The sequence below is a fragment of the Motacilla alba genome, chromosome 1 (genome assembly GCF_015832195.1).
Source record: "Motacilla alba alba isolate MOTALB_02 chromosome 1, Motacilla_alba_V1.0_pri, whole genome shotgun sequence".
In the NCBI taxonomy this organism is placed as follows: Eukaryota; Metazoa; Chordata; class Aves; order Passeriformes; family Motacillidae; genus Motacilla; species Motacilla alba.
In genome coordinates, this window is record NC_052016.1 from 63762547 (window position 1) to 63783055 (window position 20509).

Consider the following 20509-nt stretch of genomic DNA (forward strand, 5'->3'; position numbering starts at 1 on the left):
TAAAAAAAACCTAAATGCCATATAATAAACCACCTCCACAGAGTACAAACTAATATCCAAGTGACATTCAAAGTTAGTTTTTTATTTTTTAAAGCAGCAAAAGGATGTATTAAATGATAATTCTTTCTGCACCAGACCATGCAAATCTAAGAGTACAGGATAGAGGAGAGGGAAAAAATACCATGTAAAACTGCAATGAAATGTCTTAAATCTGGCAGATCCATTTACTAGTTTTGTCCTTGCTAAGATCCCACAAATTCTGGAAGCACTTTTTACCTCTAGAGTGAATACTACAGGGGGGTATTCATCTTCTAATATGACAATAGGCTAAAAAGAGTTAAAAGAAGAAATAGCAATAAAAACAGTTTTAATAATCTACTCCAGTTGGCTGATTTAGGCACCAATTTATAAAACCTACACCATTACTCCTACTCGAATAATGTGGCAGCATAACTACACTGTAGGTGTTTCTCTCCAAACTGCCCTGAGTACCTCTCATGGTCGATATTGCAGTAATAAAGTACATTTCATGTTAATTTAAATTTGTAGTATAAAGACCGGGAAATGAGGTTTAGGTGCACAGTTAGAAATTTAAAACAGATGCTTTAATTTATTAGGAAATATTCATATGATTCAGTTTCACAGCATGTGTGAACATAAATCCTCAAGAGATTTAATTAGGTGTATTTTATCATAAATTGCATTCCCATAGACATATGCTGCTCCTGCTTCCTGCTGATAATAACAAAACCAACTGATACTTAAGAGCACATCTGAAGTGTGGTTTTCTGGCAACATTAGGTACAGTAAGAGAATAAAAGAACAGTGCTCAATATAAGTATCAGTGGTTTTCCCAGTTGTTTAACCATACTGACTTAGAAGAGAGTTTATTTTATACAGTACAAATTAGCCTCATGAAGTTCTATGTTTTCTCAATCTACAAAATATATCTTTGCTTCCAATACCATAAACATGGGGTATGAAAAAATTGTTTGCTGTACCTATAGATGTGCTTCATGAGAGCCTACAAAAGCAGTCTCTTGTTTTGAAAATCATAGTTTTGATCAATTAACATCTTATTAAGTATTTTCTGAGTCTTTTCTGCAATACAGTGATTTCTTAATGCTCTAAGCATTTTGATTATAGTTTCATACTTTCAGGACCTAGTACTTATTCCCTGAATTTCACTTCAGAGAAAGAGTACTAAGTTTTCGTGGATTTTGTTGAAAAGTTCTTTGTCAACATGAGCCACCAACTGCAGAATAGTTAAAATGATCGTGATTTTTCTAGGCAGCTCCCAAAGTCAAAACAGAAGCCAATGTCTGAGTTGAAATTAGAATTCAAAATAAAGAAATTATTTGAAATGTAATTTGAAAATGATATATGGGTGGTTTGGTTTTTTTTAAATTTTAGTTTGAAATGTATTATATAAATACAGATCTAAAGGGTAATTCTCTCTCAGACATTATCATTTAACATCTTCAGGTATGCATCCACATATTGGTGTTAATTTCCACGTAGTCTGCTATTTTTATCACATATTTTTCTACTCCCGCCTACACTCACATACAGTGAAATTTCTCTTTCAAGATGACATCACAATTCAGAATATATCCCAGAATGCAGGGATTTTCTTCTCTTTTTTCACAAAAAGAAATCTGGCCATGGATATTTTTGTGTTCCTGTTCCTCCTGTCTGTTTTCCAATTAGAAAAAAAAAATGGAGTGAACTATGATACAGATAATATTGAACCTTGTAACAGGTTTTGAGCACAGGGCTTTCTTTAACCTCAGAAACAGCTATAGTTAACACTGCTGGAGAGCTAGGATCTTTTCAGATATGACAAGAACTTTTAAAAATAAGCTTAGCAGACAGGATGTGTGTCTCTTTAGTACTGGGCCCAGCTAAACACCTTTTAAAAAATCTGAACCATTTTGAAAGAGATTTTTTTCACCTCTTTATTGTTTTAGATCTGAAGTGGTTGCATTGTCACAGTCATGATGGTCTAAGGGTTAACAAGTGCCTGAGCTCACGGGAAGATAAGGATTCGTATTAAGCTATTTTTTTACACTTCGATTCCTCACCTTAAAGGTGTTGTCACGTTCCTAACTGACTCTAACATGAGATAAAACTGTTCAACCAGCTCTGAAGAAGGACAGAAGCCTGTGTATCTCTGCTGTCTGCAGACTGGAATAATGAAGTCAGAACCTCATGTTATAAACAGAAATGAACCCTGTAAAATCCCTAATTTCCCCATGCCTATTGTCGGGAACGCAGCTCAAAGCCTCAAAACTGAATGAAACCAAGAGCAGAAGGAACAGAGAAAAGCTCTTTGGTGAGCTATTTCTTTGTCTAATTCGTTACTATTTCTTCTTTATCTTCCTCCTTGGCAAGGTCTCAGTCAGCACTCAAGAACACACGATCTGAGGGAACAGCAAGGCAGTAATTCAAATTTATATTACATGTCACAGGGTACAGTTCCTCCTGATTCTGCCACTATCATTAAGAAAGGGGTTAGTCAGATATGCCTGAAAAAATATGGACCTGTTCAAAGACCTAACATAGAGACATCATTGCCATTAACTATGGTTAGGACCCAGTCTGTTCACGCTTTCCTCAGTTACTGTTTCAGTGTACCCAAAACCTGCAAGATGGTGCTGTACCTGTTTATTTTTGGCAGGTATTTTTGGAATTGCAGAATTAATTCTCAGAACTGTCTGTCAGGATGAGCTGATACATTAATAAGACAGGAGATTTTTAATCTTTGGCATTTGGAAAATCAAATATAAATTATCAATAGAACACACTGTATGAGTTGAGCACAGATTTAAATTTCTTTATATTTTAAAACTGCTGCTGAAGATAACTCCTGGATAAACTTGCAACTTCACCTTAGTTAGAAAGGGCAACCCTAAACTTCTACCAGCAAGTATTTGAGTGCTTGACAACACCAGAAGCATCCAGCACACCTAAAGTTTGAGTGAGAAATGTACCCTGGATGAGAGAAGGGAAGGTAGGGGATAAAAGAAGACACATACAGTGATCAATGGGAAAAAAAAAGTCAGTCTGTCCTCCAAAACACCCCAAATCCAATCAGTCTGCTGCTACAGGTTTCACTATTGCCCTTCTCTACCTTCTAAACCTAAGTTCTGGTCTGTGCCCACTGTGGTTTCTAAACTGTTCAGAGATGGCTCAACTAGAAATGGCTTTAGCTAGCTTATGTTACAACACCCAAGCAGAGACAATGGATCCCACAGAAAAGAAAATTAAATAATCTTGATAGAGCAGGTAACATATATCAATACGTACCAACATGATACATTTGGATATCAATAGGATTTTAATTCAGGCATGCAGAGCCACTTTTAGTGCAGAACATTATCAGCCTTGAGGTATGTCAGAAAGTTGGGTGAAAATGAGAGCATTTTTTTAATCATATCCACTTAGTGGCTTTGATATATTAATTACACTCTGTTGGAAACTTTAATTTCAAGTAGTGGCATATAATCTTTCTAAGTTTTAATACTTTATGCTATGCCTTGCTTTCAAACTTGAAACAGGAAAAGCTGACAACTCTCAGGTGATGCAGTATCCATTTTGAGTTTGAACATTTCAGTCTTCTTGTGAGGCACAGGGAAAGCACAGAGCAGTCACCTGGAACACGGCACTTCAAGGCAAGAACAGATCTTTACAACTCCTGTGTGAGAGGCTTTCTTGGCTGAGAGCCCACATTGCCAGCTCATGTTCAAGTTTTCATCTACCATTATTCTCAAGTCTTTCTCTACCAGACTGCTCTCAATCACCTGGTTGGCACTGATACTGGGAATTGCCCTACCTCAGGTGCAGAATATGCATATTATCATACATTTATGTGTTCTACAGAAGAAACTTAAACAAAATTATAAACTAAAGTAACATTGACCCTAAACCTTAATGATCACTGGTAGTTGTCACAAAGCTGCCTCAGTTCCAGCTTTCTGCCCGGGCCAGCAGGGGAGGAACTAAGCAGTAGAGTCTATGAGCACTCTTCATGCTTTCCTGCTGGGGTCATCATAGCATTCAAGGTACACGGTTAGCTCAGAAAAAACTTCTCATTTCAATCTCAGGTATGGATAAAGTGCATCAGCCCTGTAAGAGTTTCACTGTCCTATTCAACAAACATACAGCCAGATTTGAGCTGTAATACTCTTTCGACTAGCGCAGAGGCATTTGTGTTGAGTCCTAATGGTGGTACTGGCTTAGTGCAAAATTTTCAGTGAAGTATCACAGACACCAAAATGACAATGATTAAATCCCAGGCAACTGACTAGAAACAAATGAGGCAATAGTCTAGCAAGGACATAGTAACAGATTTCAGGAATGGTGCAATTATTGTATACAAGGGGCAGTTAGAAAATATTTTTCATTAAAAAGCACAAAGCAGCTTGAAAATTTCAAACTCAATGTAGACTTGAAAGGGACTTGAAAGGGACACATCACTAGAACTGACATTTAAATCATATTCTGTTGATAAAATACCATTTCAAAGAGAAACCACCTCATCCTCTCACAATCATGTCAGTCTTGCAATGGTAACTGAATTAAAATGGCAGCATATGTTCTTCTTTAGGCCATAAGCAGACATATTTGTATTTAAATTAAGGCATGGAAAGAACAAAGAATTTGTGAGCCATTGTTTTTATATGAAATTGTTAAATTTGTGTATGCACATGAATGTACATAAGAAATATTTCAGGTAGGGGTCCTTTGTATTAATTTCTGCTTCTTTCAAGCTGTGGGAAGTAACGGTCTGTAGAAGAGCTTTTGTGCAAAATATTACTGAAAATGATTTGCATTTGATTTGAAGTGTAAATAAGCCTCCTATGATTTTAAAGTTCCTTCACTGCATTTGCAGCTTAAGTATAATTTGTTGGCCTTTGATACGGTCAATCCCATTTTTTCTATCCAGATGATTCAAGAGAAGAAAAGTGAGTTTAAGTAGACTAGACGAGTGAATTTCAAAGAATTTTACATTATATCTCTCGCTTAAAGCAAAAGGAAGTGATTTACTGCTCTTTTCCATTTTATGGCATTAATTTGAATTCAACTCTAAAGCCTTTTTAAAAACAACCCAGACTCAAGCATTAGCAGGTGGCTGCACAGTTTCCTCCCTATTGGAAAACATTTCAGGATTGTGCCTGAGTACTAACTGATTGTTGCAGTGCTTCAGTATCTTGTATTATTATCTGTGCAATGCTGTGATTAATTTCCAAAGCTGGCATCTTTTCCACCCACAGAGCCTCTAAGGAGCACAGGAGGTACCTCCACAGCTTTCCTCCATGGTACCTGGTGCTATGGCACTTTGGGACTTAAGCCCCCACTGGAATTTTGCCATGTCTGCAGGAATTAAATCACCCACTGATGACAGGGAAACCCAGTTTGATAAGCACTGGAATCCTACAGACAGACATTCCTTTAAAAAAGAACCAGAAACAGAGGATGGACAGTCTGTCATCTATGAATTTCCTTGAACTTGGTGACATCCCAAGCAACAGGCGCTATTTGGAGGGACACCTGTGCACCCTGCCACCTTTCAGACCATTGTCTCAGTGCCTTCCTGTAGCTTCATAAATTTCAGAAATGTTTTGATAAGCCAGGAAATCAATACATCAGCAACAGAATTTGCCACCAGATGATTCTAATCTTTGATTCTGCACCAGGTAGCTTTTAGTACTCAATGACACCATAGAATTTTTGGAGCTCTTATGCAGCAGGGAAGTGTTGGACAATACCAGTCTACTGATCTGTTACAAACTCCAAAAATCATCAGTAATATGTGAAAAAAGCAGCTTAAAAATAGAAGATGTGGTATGGTGCTGACATTCCACATATTGTGACAATTTGAGCTTGTCAGGCTGGTAGTTGCCAAAGCAGTTTTGCAGAAGCAAGAACACTGGCAGTACTCAACATAACTACAGCATTTGGAATGGTGGCCAGTAAATGATCCATGAGCTTCAGTGAGCTCTGCAACAGAGAAAATGCTGACACCAATGAAGAAATGAGCTTTTTTTATTTACCTCAGTAACACCAGATCAGTCATGGTAGTTAAAACTGAACTCCCAGATTTTCACCCACTCTAGTATGAGTTTCATAATACAGATGGAAAAGAGGATGAAAAGGAATGTGCTACCCTGGGAAGAAGAAGTATGTTCCTACATACTAAACAAGTCCCTCACTGAAATCTGGAAAGCACCTTAGCAGCAGAGACATCTTTGTAATTATTGTTCACCCTGGTTAAAGAACCTCCAGCATTGTACAACACCCAGGACTCCGGTTTCAAGAGAAGGAATCAGTGCCCCTGACATTAAGGTTTACTAGAATTATAAATATCCAGAACTTCTGGTGCTGAGCACTGGTACTGAGTGAGGCTTTTTTCGAGCCTGAAGAAGCTGGCTACGACTGAAGCCTGAACATACTCCAGGGTGACTATTTTTAGCCTCACTGCTTTCAGCAGATAGAAAGGAAATGGATGCTATTTTGCTAATTACCATAAAGGCAAACTAGGTATGTTCTTAAATGCAATGCCTCTGTTTCATGAACTTTATGTCAAAAAAACCCCAGAGCAATGAGAACTCTCCAATTACAACTATTGATTTCCTTCCGCAAGTATAAGGAAAAATTCATGGAGTATTTGCCATAAACTCTTCTTAAATATTCATCCCAAAGAATCTCTCTTCTTTCTGAAAATGACCTTCATGCTAGGCTTCTATCAACAACATACCTTTCTAAAAAGGCACAGAACATATTCACTATGCTCTCTATTCAGAAGCCATTTTAGTTTCAGAGAAATGCAGACGAATCTGGACACAATCTTGAGCAACTAGCTCTAGGTGGCCCTGATGGAGCAGGGGTGTTTGGACCAGATGACTTCCAGAGACCCTTCCCACCTCAACCATCCTGTGATTCTGTGACTCTCACGTGGAAATTATGATACTTAAAAAACAGAAAGAAGGCAAATTTCAGGTCATGCTGCAATGAAGCCATTTTAAGGTAAAACAAAAGAAGAATCATAAGTCAGCCAGAAAAGCCTACTTTTTTATGCTGCCCCCAGGCTTTTACAAAAAAAAAAGGAAACTGAGATCCAGTGACCAGATCAATGGTCTCTCCCAAAATTTAAGAAAGTATCGGTTTCCATAACCAATATAATTCATATGCTAGAAAGCGTATTAAAAAAAAATGTTTTATGCCTCTTTCTTCCCCCCTGCCCAATCCCCCTCAGATTAGCCTGAATACACTTGGTTACTAGAAGCTGAAAAGCACAATGGAGTACAAAGAACATATTAACCTTCTGCATCCAGCTGCAGATTTAAGAGAAACATGATAAAATACCTGCTGCATTACCAACAGTAGGCTATGCCTTATTTATTAGTATCATTATAATGGCTGGAAGCAACGACCAAAATTACAACCTTTTTCATATCACTGAACAAAAAAGCATAGTAATATAAAAGGCCTATAAAAATCCAGTCTCAGAACACCACTTGTAAAAACAACAAAAAACAACAGACAAAATGAGAAAGACAAGGGACAGTGAAAGGAGCCTAAGATCACAAAAAATATATACAGGAAACAAACAAAAGCAGCAACACTCCTGACTGCTGAAATGGGGAATAACCACTTCTCTGGGCTGCTGAGCTCATCTCACTTAAACCTTGTTTTTCTTACTTGCTTCTCTCCACTACTCTGGAAAAAAAAAGTGAAAAATGGATCCAAAATGGACACAAATACATGAAGTGTGTCTGTTACTTTGCAGTCCAACTGTTCACAATTAGAGTGTTATTTGCATGATTTCTTAAAAACTGGTGGGTGCCGAGGAACACAAGAATCATATTGAATACATATCTTAACAGTACAGCTTAACCTACATGAACATGATTAACATTAATTTTTTACAAAGTGCACATAACTCTTCAGGAAAAACTGTGATTGGAAATACTCTAGCATATGAAAAAAAATATATTTTTGTACTTGATGAGTAACTTAAAATACCCTAGGAATGTGGTTTTTTACTATGCTGAATCTTACCTCAAGCCAGAGAAACTGATCTTTGATACTTGAAAAATCAAGGTTGCATTGACTGACAGGCAGATGCAATCTCAGCCCTGCATAAAATTGGCTTCCCACCTCAAACAAACTGAGCAGCATTTGTGCAGCACGTCAGCCTTTGTGGAAAATGCACAGATGTATGAATACTTATGTATTTTGGAAAGGAATTCATAGCCAACTAAGCATATCTACAAGAATATACAGGAAGTGGCATGGTGGTCAAATGACTCATTTTCTTCTGTTAGTGGGAAGTATTTGTGGGGGAAAAAAGAGGAAAAAACCCTAAACAACCCCAACCAAAAAAAAAAAAAAAAACCAAAACCAAACCCCTGGCATAATGCTCATTTTCAGCAATATACTGAACTGTCAGTCAGTCAATACTCTCTCAGTACTTTAAAAAAGGTGAGCATCTCATCTGCATTAATTTAATTTCACTTGCTTGACCTAGAACACGAAGCTTCAGGACTTCTAGAGGCCTCCATTATATGGTTGTAAAGAAATATGACTTTTCAAATGTGGAAGTTCATTATTCTAAAATGTTTTACAACCCATTACTCCTAAAAGTCTATTATGCACATTTCTTCCAGCAGCTTTTATAAGGACTTTCATTATATTCTCTGTAGAAATCTCTTATAAGAAAAAACAAGAAGATAGACAAAATTCTTGCAGCCTTGTTACAAGCTGTCATACTGGCAACCACTATTTTCACTAATGACACTTCAAGACATATTTTAAAATTACTTAAGAGAGCTATAAGGATTACAACCCTTGTTGCAGTGTTAAATGTTGGCTCTTGTAGGCTTTTGGTAATCCTAAGACTCCTTCTTTTTCTTCACTTGGTGTAGGTATTGTGAGACTTCAGTAATTCAAATTAGGTATAGTCAAACCAGAGTATTCCAAAAGCCATTGTGAAAGGTGACCAGCATTTCAGCATCACATTTGAGAATGAAACAAGGGCACTGAATTCATCCTTTTTTGCCTGCCATTCTCCACTGTTGCAGAAGCGTTAACAAACAGGTCACACCACACATCAACTGCTTGAGCTGCACTTCACAAGTGCCTTCAAAACCTCCTCTGAGAACTGTGAGCCTGCTGCCCAGCCACCCTAGTGCAGAGGACCTGAGCAGTCCTAGAGACCTTTCTGTAGCTACTCAACTTCACCATGTCAGTCTGAATCAGAGCTTTGCAGAAGTTGCTCTCAGAGATTTTTTTTTCTTCTTAACTTTACCTTAAAATGAAATGTGTAAGATACTGATGTGGTCCAAATACTTTTGAAAATATTTTTTTCTATAAGTAAATGGAGAAGCAGAAATGGGAAAGGGGGACTGAGAAAGATTTGGGGAAGAAGAGAGTTTGCTATGATCAGAGGGATGAAGAGAATGGACGTGAGGACCTGTGCAAGGATAGAAACAGGTAATGTGGCGGAAAGAATCTGAGGTGGCTACAACTGGCATGATGATATTTAAAATACAGAAAGAAGGCAAATTTCATACCATGCTGTAATGTAGCCATTTTAAGGTAAAACAAAAGAAAAATCATAAGTCAGCCAGAAAAGCCTACTTTTTTTATCCTGCCTCCAGGCTTTTACAAAAAGAAGGAAACTGAGATCCAGTGATCAAATCAATGGTCTCTCCCAAATTTTAAGAAAGTATCAGTTTCCATAACCATATAATTAATATGCTAGAAAGTGTATTTTAAAAATAAAAAAAAAAGGAATGTTTTATGCCTCTTTCTTCCCGCCTGCACAACCCCAGCCCTCCATTTTCCCTCTTTTGTGAATAGCAAACACTCCTTAGGAGGATCAAAATCGTATTCTCATCTCCTCTCAAGTCATCTGGACCCTGAAGCGATCCTGAATGTCTGGGGAACTCCTCTTCTCCTGTGCCCCATGTTTCCCAGTGCAGACAAGCTGCTTGGAAGATCTCTCTCTTTGGAGGGGTCATTAATCCAAGGTGGTTAAACATTGGAATCACAAAATTAAAATCTCTTAAGCCTCAGAAAGGCAAAATTATGACACAGACAATGCATCTGCATGGTGGAAAGCTGACTAGAGTAAGAAAATAGTCTGGTTTGTGTGGGACTGTCTAGGGAGCATGTGGAGCCTGCCTAAGGCAGCCTGACAGAAGGGAAAGGCAACCTGCCTGGATGACATGGATGGTGGGGACACAAGCCTGGTGCAAATACAGAGTGTGAGCCATGTGTGTGACCCCCACCTGTGACGCACGCACTGCTACCACAGTTCACATGTGCCCCCACTGTCTGACAGGCTCCATGGGGCAAGAAGGGTCCTATTGTAGAGTAGTGTAGGCACAGTATTTTCTGTGACACTGCACAGCAAAGCTGACTGCAGTTAGGAATGGTCTGCCTACTTTTTTCCCCACACAGTCCAAATATTTTTAAATGGGATCATGAGATCCACTCCCACAAGACAGAAATCATGACAGGTGCTTGGAAACCACATACATTATTTTCCAGCTAGCCTCAATAACAGCAAATGTAAAACCAATCATTAAGGTGCTATGAAGAAATACACTGCTAATAAAAATTTTGCAGGAAGTTCAATAGCACAAAGCTTTACTACTGTAGGATAATGGGATTTTCATGGTATTTGTCCCTTTTCTAGAATGTGAAGTTCAGGAAAACTGAAAAAATTAAAATAAATCTGCTGACAAAAAAAACTTGCAAAATGGAATACCAAGTGAAGGTCACACAGCCTCTGTTTTACCTTAGTTAGGGAGTAGCTATCCCTAGACACACGTCTGTACCTTGTATTCAACGTGTTGGGAACATCAGCCATCTCCATCCTTTCTGTAATCAAATCAAAAGTGTGGGGGGAAAAACCCTTCCGAGTACAACGTTTGCTAACATTTTCACTCACACATGTCACCAGTTTCTGTAGTTTCATCATCCATCCTTAAACCCACACGTCACGCTTCTCTCCCACTTAACTGCCAGCAAGCCCATCACAAGACCATCGCTTCATCCTCACACTGAAACTCTACAGAACAGCAAGGAAACCAATGCCATGCCAGGCATCCATCAGCTCATCTCCTCGACCCAGATGCAGACGGCAAAATAGACAGGATCTGTATCTGCATTTAATACCAGGAAGTATATAATCCTTTTTGGTTACTGCCAGCTCTCAGAAAAAAAGTGATTACAGATTTTGAGAGTGTGCAGCTCCATTTTCTAGATCTTAAACATTTAAAGCTACTGCATTTATCTTTTAATTTTACTTCCTTCCCAACTCAACTTAGTATTATAGCACTCAAAGCCTACACAATAGACTTACTGTTTTATCAATATTATAAATTCCATTTTTGAAGAGTCTCTCTCATATAAAGCACAACAGTAAATAGAAAAATGAACAAAATGGTTTAATATAACACAGCTCTATAACGTATGTGTTTTATATTTAATGCTGTCACCTTTTTTTATGCACAGACTGTAGCATGTTGAGGGTGGGAGAGCATAAAGGGAGTGAAAAGTTAGATCCTACTACTCAAATACCAGATACAGTATTTGGATATAAACCAATTCCTTCTGAGGCTGTGACTGCTAGATGTGCTAAATCTCATGCTGATTCTCAGCAGATCAGACTATTTTTTTCAACTTCTTGGTAGAAGGCAAAAAATCTTTAACAACATGTGAAGTTAGAAAGTAGGAATACACAGCCTGACAATTTTTCTAGAGGAAGGAAAAAACAACGGTACCATTGCTTTCACCTGCCAATGTTTTCAGAGACAAAATGTGCTTTTGTATTTGTACTTCTGTTGGAAGTACTCCTATAGGAGTAGAACATGACAAAACTGAATACCAGGAGGGGCTGCATCCATGCATGCATGACAGAAAGTAGAATGCTGAAAAATTCTAAGTTTGGGTAGTACTTAATTAAAGCTATCAGTTCTGTTTTGGTCTCCTTCTGTGGCCTTTCCAGAAGAAGCTTATCTGATCAACTATGTACAAAATGCAAAAAAAGCACTTGGATCAGGAAACCTGTGATTAGAACAAGTATGAAGCAAATACATCTTACATTCTATATTCATGTATATTTAAAATTGCCAGATTGAAATGAGTCTTCTTCTATAACATTACATTTGCCTCATCTCCATTTCCTACTGATGACAAAAACCATAACAGCAATCATAGAACTCAGTTTGAAATTAAGTAGCTCACTGTACAGGAACAAACTTATGGTACTAATTTCCAACAGCTACAACATAAAATGTCAAAGAATGTCAAAACTGAATGAATTCTGTAAGGAAATACTGGAGCAATTTAGATGACAGAGAAAGTTAATAAAATACAAGATACTGAAAATGTATATGATACATAGAAATCAGATCAGGCATCAGAGAAAAACGCCACTTAGCATTTTATGTTTCTTTTGCCAATTTTAAATCAGTCACAGACAATTCTCTTCCTGAAATTTCCTGCTTTGAATTTCTCTATTTACTACAAACTCACAGTATAAAAAGGTGATTTAATGAAAACCCACATGTTTAAAATATGCAAATATGGACTTCATATAAGGCACAGTTCGATCCCAAATCTGACTACCAGAGAACATCATCAAGTTAATTACCCATAAGATATATGAATCACATGGTAAATTCTAGAGATATTTGCTTAAATTTTCAGAACTCACTATATGATCCTGTTAAATGTGTGTGCTGTGGTTTCCATTCCACTTCTGGTATTTTCAGTCACTACTTTTTCTAAGAACCATGCCAGCTTAGGTCCAGCACTTCTCCAGAAACTCTTCCCCATTTTTGACATAAACATCTTCTCAGAGATTCTTTTTGTCTAGCATGGCACAGTGTAAAGTGGAATCAAACTTGGGTGATCCACAGAAACCCACACTTGAGAAGTTCACCCGAGCAGACCAATGTAATCCCTTAAGTCCTCAGGAAATTCAGCTTCAATCACATTTGAATACAGTCATATGTTCAGATATGAAAAGGTACATGTGCTCTAGTAAGAGATTTGCATATGAATGGATGCAGAAGTCTGCATCATCCCACCAGGCAAAACCAGAGGGAGATACAATGCCCACAGCAGCCTTCACTCCCTCCCTACAGTAAATCCACCCCAAAAGCAAGATCAGTTCTGATTCTGTGTAGATCTGGTGTAAGACCATGATAATACTGAAATCACCCTTCCCTAGTAAGGCAATAATAAAAGCACCAAAGTCAGATATCACATATCATTTGTCATGAAGGACTCCTACCTTTTCAGCTTCATATAATTTTCACTAGCTGCAGGTCTGCATTCAGCACGTTGCACCACTATTCCTTCCAAGGCAAGTTTATCTAGAATAAAAAGAAAATGAAGTAAAACTGGACATTAAAATAAGATCCACCAAAACAGTCAGCATTTGAATTATTTTTCACTAATTAAGAATTTACTAAATATAACATAATTCTAAATTCTCAAATCAAGTTCTAAAATATCTGCTATTCAGACACCAAAGAAATAAGCACGAAAAATATGTCTGGACAGCTGGTATACCCTAGACTACCTTGTTTTGCCTTCAGATGTTTTACATATTAAGAATGAATCACAGAGATCAAATTTTAAATAAGAGATTGGAACTCCTTTCTCTAGATGTTGCACTCAGATTATTATCTAAGAACTTTTTTGTAAATGGCCAATTAATACAATCAGTGGCTATGAAAAAAACAATCTACAAAGAGAATCCGATAATCAAAGTATCCAAAACTAGTGGAATATAAAACAAAAGCTAATTTTATTCTTATTCTCAGGAAAACAGTACCGCATTTTCCTCTTGTTACAATTTTTTTTTAAAGTACACTAAACGAACACAACTCAAAAATAAGTAATAGTACAACAGACGGTAACAGTCAGGGAAAAGAAGTAAAAGTTTTCAGTTAGTAATCTATGACACCACATACATGTATTCAGGTAATACTCCTCTCTGTACATTCGCCACAAAGTGACGCAGTCACTTTGTTACCCTACGTAACCACCTTTTGCCTAAAGCAAGGATGACTAACAGAGCAGTACCAGCCTACACCATAAAGGTAGGTAAACCCAAAAATTAAAAGCAACTTAATGCAGCAATGAAGAGAGAAGTGATGGTGGGAAAACCACTTCTACTACCGTGTTCTAGTGCTTGCTGTGTGGATGTGGGAGGAGCGCATGTCAATTTATCCGTCTGTTTTGGGCATAGCCAGCGCAATATGTGTTAAACAAACACTTCTGGAACAGCCTTGCATTAGCAGAAAGGATGAGTTTTAAAGGCTTGATTAGCTCCCAGTATTAAAGTGTCCTTCCAAGAGCACTACACTGTCATCGTCACCTTCTGCTGGCAATGTCATAGAAGATGACAGAAAGGGTGAGAAATACCGATGTCCAAGTAACCCAAGGCACTCTGAGACACCTCTGGATTTCCTTTCACCTTATAGACTGAAATATTACTACATCTGCACATCTAAGTCTGCTCTCCCTGAAAAATGCCAGAAGCAATTACTTAGACATCATGTATTTTAAAATTATCTAATCTAAAATTTATTGGATTGATTCAAACTAAATCTTTGAAAGCAGTAAGAAAGCCATATTTTTTCAGATAGGTTTGAATGAAACAGAAGAAAATTTGTTTTAAAATACTTGTGACTTTGTAGATTCCCAGCTTAATGGTCAAAAGACAACCTGGCAAATTTGCCTGACTTCCTATGTATCACGGACAGAAAAATTGTATGGTCTTTCTTCTTTACAGAGCCTAGTAACTTATTTGTGGCTAAAGTGGTACTAATATTGCTGCTTAATTTCCAATACACTAATATTGCTGCTTAATTTCCCAAAATTGTATGGTCTTTCTTCTTTACAGAGCCTAGTAACTTATTTGTGGCTAAAGTGGCACTAATATTGCTGCTTAATTTCCAATTTTAAAGAATTTGTCTTTAGCTTCTAGTAGTTGATTCCTCTCATGACTTTCTATACTATGGTCAAGAGTCTTTCAGTACCTGATGTTTTTTCCCTTTGAAAGTACTTACAAATCATTATCAAGTTGCTTCTCAATCACCTTTTTAATAAATGAACCAATTCAAGCTCATGCATTATCTCATTATAAGACATTTTTGCCATACTTAAATCAGTCTGGGGTTTCTTATTTGCATCTTGTTCGATCTCGAAATGATCTTTTAAGATAACAGAGACCAGAAACCAGACATAATACTACTGAACTGATTTTATAATGTAAACCATGTAAACCATGTAAACCATATATGGAAGTAAAATAACAGATACAGGAGCTGGAATTTCTTTCACCTCACTCAAGCCATTTGAATGTTATTCAGAATCTGTGAATTCAGCAGAGAGAGGGAGGAAGGGAGACTGTCAGGAAAAAAAATGCTCCCATCTCTTTTAGAATGAAACTATTTCCTGGTGGGTTTTTTTGGTAAGTTTTTTTTGGAGGAAGGGGCTCACGGTGTCTGTGTCCGATGACTGCTTCATGCTTAGATGGCTAAAAATGGGTTAAGATCAATTTGTCTCTAAAAACCAATTTCTAGGGGTTTGTGGAGTTGACTGGCTATTATATTACTAATACAACTATTTTGAGTCTTTTCTAAGCCTCGCCTTTTACTTACGTGCTCTGCATTGCCCAGGTGTATAAATGCCTTTGGCTTGGTGAAAACACATTGTCTTTAAAACAGATTCTGTGAATTAAGCAATCCCAGTCACACTATGACAGTCCTGTCATAGTTACTCACTGTCTGACCTGCATTTGTGTCAATCACGACACATTTTATAAGCAGTGATTCTCTCTTACCACTGTCCTTCTTGCTAATCCTTGACCAAGCCCTTCAAACTACAACTCAAGAGGCTTCCTACTCATAATTCCTTTCTGATAACTGTCAGATAGTTTTTAATCTTGTTCTGTGCTTGTTTTAATTTCTTTTTTAATATAAATCAGAATGTCACAAGGATCTAGACTATGTGCATTAGGAAATGCTAAGCAGGCTGCAAATGTGCTGTTACTTTAAACTTATAATCTTCAAAACAAACATAATTAGGTTTGTTGGACCAGAAAAACTTTACATAAAGCCATGTTTGCTAGCATTCATTACATTTCCAATCTTAGATACCTCTTCAATGCCATAACAATTTTTCTGCTCACTTCTGTGGTACAGGTTTCAAGGCTAGCTAACCTAGATTCATCTGAACCATCTCACCCAGCTGCCTGAACACTGACATGTCACTATCAATCTCCCTGCACCTAGCACAATTTTCAAATTCTTTTTCAGTTTTAAGGATCAGGATCAGAGTTCCTACCCACTAACTAATTAGAAAATGAACATGCCAATTAAGCATGTTTATCCAAAGAATCACATAATAGTTTGGGTTAGAAAGGGCCTTAAGAATCACTCAGTTCCAACCCCCCTGTCATGGTCAGGAACACCTTCCACTAGACCAGGTTGCACACAGCCCCATCCAAACTGTCCTTCAGCACTGTCAGGATTAGGGTATCCACAACTTCTTTGGTATCTCATTTTTAATGTCTTGGCCAACACCCTCTTTTAATTACCACTGATCCAGATTTGATTTTTGTAGTCAAATCCAGACGAAATGTTCCAATCACTTAATGCACAAGGCTGTGTATAGTCTCCTGAACACCACCTTGCAGCTAAGGTTGTCTGCTTTCTCAGACAATCCACTGTCCAAACACCAAGGCTTATGTCCCACTTTCCCTGGACCCTCTTTGGGATTTTAACACAACCTCAGAGTCTAGCAGAATACACAAAGATACACGCAAACCTCTGGATGCAAGCCTGCAGTGAGGGAACACAGTTTTTATTCCCTTTGTAACCTACTCAGACCTCATTCACCAAACTCAAATTCAGAGACTTGGGCCTTTCTTCAACTGTTGCATGACCACAGTTGCAATGAAAAGATATCCAAAATGCTACACATCTGCCTTGATATTTCCATAGTCACATTAGCCTAGGAGGTAATGGATGAACAAGGCACAGAAATGGTAGTTTCCTGTTAAAAACACTTACTCAAAGTAGATAGTACAAAGTAAATAGGTCTGAAAGACTAGCTGAGATCAGTGATGAGAAGGGAAAATAAGACATTTTCCCAAGAGCCTCACACTCTCAAATGCCCAACATGTGTTGGCAGGTACAAAGTACCCTCTTAGTGATGCTCCAGACAGGCTCCTCCACAGAACCCATACGTTCACCATTAGCTGCCAAATGCATGCTCACCCTGACCTCCCTGCCTGAATGCCCCGGTGCCAATTCATAAAGCAATTTCAACTATTGTCTCAGTGAGATGATAGATATGCTGGGGAGAGACAGATTCCAGCTTGGAATCCTGCTGACAATCATTATCAAAGAACAGAATATGGTTGAAACACTTAAGCCAATGCTAATAAACAGGCAGGAGAGAAATTTACTGGAATTGTGCAGAAGATGGCCTGATAGGGGTTGGCTTGTTGTAGTTTTTAGAGAGAGAGAGATGGACTGGCTTGGAGATTTTAATGTATCAATCTTCTAGTCTGACTGCACTCAGCTTCTATTTCCAGACACTGTCTTGTTGGACCATTGACTGCTAAGTTCAAGAGCCTGCTAGGAAAGCATTTCTGCCCATCCAAGCACTTATATAGTCTCCACCTTTATCAAGCCGAATAAAAATAAATCATGTTTCCTTGAACCTTCCATTATGCCAGTTCTTCAGCTTCTTAATCATTCTTACTGGCCTGAGAAAGTCCAGTACATGTATGTCTTTCCTGAAATATTGTCTCTCACAGCCAGACTTGACAGCACGTGGGTCAGGTTCTGGAGCTTACCAACTCCTCTGCCTTATAAGCAGTGCCAAGGAAAAAAGAAGAAGACCACACTCAGGATGCATGGTTCTCAGGCAGCAGGACAAAGGAAATGAAAGTGCAGGAAGGCGAGGCTGTGGGCATGTGTGCCTCCGGCTCCTCAGCTGTTAGAAGATGTGCTGTTGCTTCCCAACTGTCATGGTTTAACCCCAGCCAGCAAACAAGCCCTGTGCAGCCACTCACTGCCCCACCAGCAGCATCAAGGAGAGAATCAGAATGGTAAAAGCTGGAAAACTCATGGGCTGAGATAAAGACAGGGCTGTACCGCATATAACAGTTACTTGGAAAGACAAATGCCATCACTCCAAATGTCTCCCCTCTTCCTCCTTCTTCCCCCCACTTAATATACTGTGCATGGTGTCACATGGTCTGGGACATCCATTTGGTCAGTTTGGGTCACCTGTCCTGGCTGTGTTTCCTCCTAACCTCCCATGCACCTCTAACTTCCTTACCAGTGTTCAGTACAAAAGGCAGAAAAATCCTTGGCTCTGTGTAATCCCTGCTCAGCAATAACAAAAACATCTCTGTATTATCAACCCTGTGGTCAGAACAAATCCAAAACCCAGCCCCATACCAGCCACTGTGAAGAAAGTTAACTCTACCCCAGCCCAAATCAGCATACCAGCATCCAGGTCAGAAGTCCTGGTTAGCTCACACTGCTCACTTAAACCACTGTGCAGCTTCCCAGGCTTCTGCATGTGCTGGTTGGACAAAGAATAGCCCCTTCCTTCACTAGACCTCAGCCCTGCTTTTACAGACCAAAGGCATTTTGTGGCACCTCTCTTGCCTCAAAACTGGTGCCCTTCTCAGACCATCCTTCCCTGGTAGCTATTCAACTACAGAAGAGGCTCTCCAGGTCTTCACTTGGCATTCCCTTATTTAGGCATCCAGTGATACTATGTTTGATTCTATGTTTGTTTTACTGACCACTGCACAGAACTCATGCTAAGCTGTCAATGACTTATTATACATAGATCAGAACCTCTGCCCTAACTCTCCTGCAAACATAAATACTGCAAGCTCTATCTACAGTGTATTCCTGGGCATATAAACTTTGTATATGGTGATAATAAAATGTTATCCTAACCAACTATCCAAATTGTTCTGCACCATCAATGTACCACCTTACTGACTGTACTCTCAGGTGTATCATCTCCAAAACCATCAGCAACAACCTCCTTGATCACTCACTAGAAAAAAACTGGACCAAGAACCAAATCACAGCAACATCTGAATGACAGTTTTCTGCTTAATATCTGCCAGTTTGAAGCCTTCTGTATAGCTAAATGATAGGGAAACTAATGTGGTATATACTCTACTACAAAATGACAAATGAAACATACTGAAGGATTTATCAGAAAAAAGCATCACCTGCTTTGCTGAACAAATTCTAATTTAAAAAAAAAGGGCAAAAAAATTGGCACCACCCATTTCTTCTCCACACATTGATTAGCATCATATTACTCTCCCTTAATTTTTTAACTGATCGATTTCCAAGTCAGATATTTTATCATTCTTCATACAGTACCTTTTCATATTTAAATACCTGTCTCATCTAACTCATCTTTCAGATATTGGCACAGCATTTGCTTTTCCAGTCTTGTAGAATTGCAGTGCTTAAAAATTATTAAAAACATCAACAGCAACTTTGACAGTTTCTTAGACAGCCCTTTAGAAACTCTTGAATGTAAATTATTCAGACTTGCTGGTTTGAAAATCTTTAATTTTAATTACTATGTAGAGCTTGTCTTCAATAGCTGTTAATCAACATCTGGAGATATTTTTGAAATGAGAATTTCTATGCTACCAGCACTGTGAGTCGGGAGCTACTGAATGGTCTAATTGTCCAACAACCAATTTTCTGTGTTATGACAATAAATGACTAGCAAACTGCCTCAATAACCCTAACAGATTGCATTAGCATGGCTTCCTAATACACTTCTAAATTTCTCTCCCTCCTATAGCTGAGAATTTTCCTCATATTCTTTTGTACTCTAATAAAAAATTTAGCTGGTTTTTGTAACTCAGGTTATTTTCACTGACAGCAGACTGTCAGTAAAGCTGATGTTCTTTGGACAGGCAAGTAAGCTGAACCACCAGTAAAGCACCAACTTTTCCATGGTGTGTTCTGGTCCTGAATCCTCAGTTCCATGGCATGCTCAAGCTTACAGACCAGGAGGTTCAGGAAGAGGGTGGAAGTTGAGTGAGAGTGAACTTATTTTCCAAAAGGAAACATGTAGGGCAGATGGAGGGGCAGATGCCTAGCCCCCTCCTCCTAAGTTTTGTTTTTCTGTGCAGCTGCTACACATGAGCACTGAATTCTCACTATCTCCAGGACAGCTTATCTGAGCAAGAACCTGGAAATCTCTGTGGACTGCCCTTCTGCTGCAACCCAAAGCGTGCATAACTTGGGAAGGGAGTACTACTACTATAGCCACTCTCCTAAGTGTGCAAAAGGGTGCCCAGTGTATTTCCTGACTTAATCTGAAACCAAAACAATATCCTTTCAATTGCTGGATTCCAGCACTATTGCCTACTTCAACGGCAAACACAGCATACAGGTGACACTACAAA

General features: G+C 38.4%; 1 protein-coding gene across 1 annotated transcript in view; it reads right to left on the reverse strand.

The window, feature by feature from the left end:
- Positions 1-20509, reverse strand: part of GTF2F2 (general transcription factor IIF subunit 2) — an 87000-nt gene that overhangs the window by 36533 nt on the left and 29958 nt on the right. Inside the window, exon 6 of the mRNA XM_038126809.1 lies at positions 13316-13397. Within this exon, the coding sequence (XP_037982737.1) occupies positions 13316-13397 (82 nt within the window). The remainder of the gene's footprint in view (positions 1-13315; positions 13398-20509) is intronic.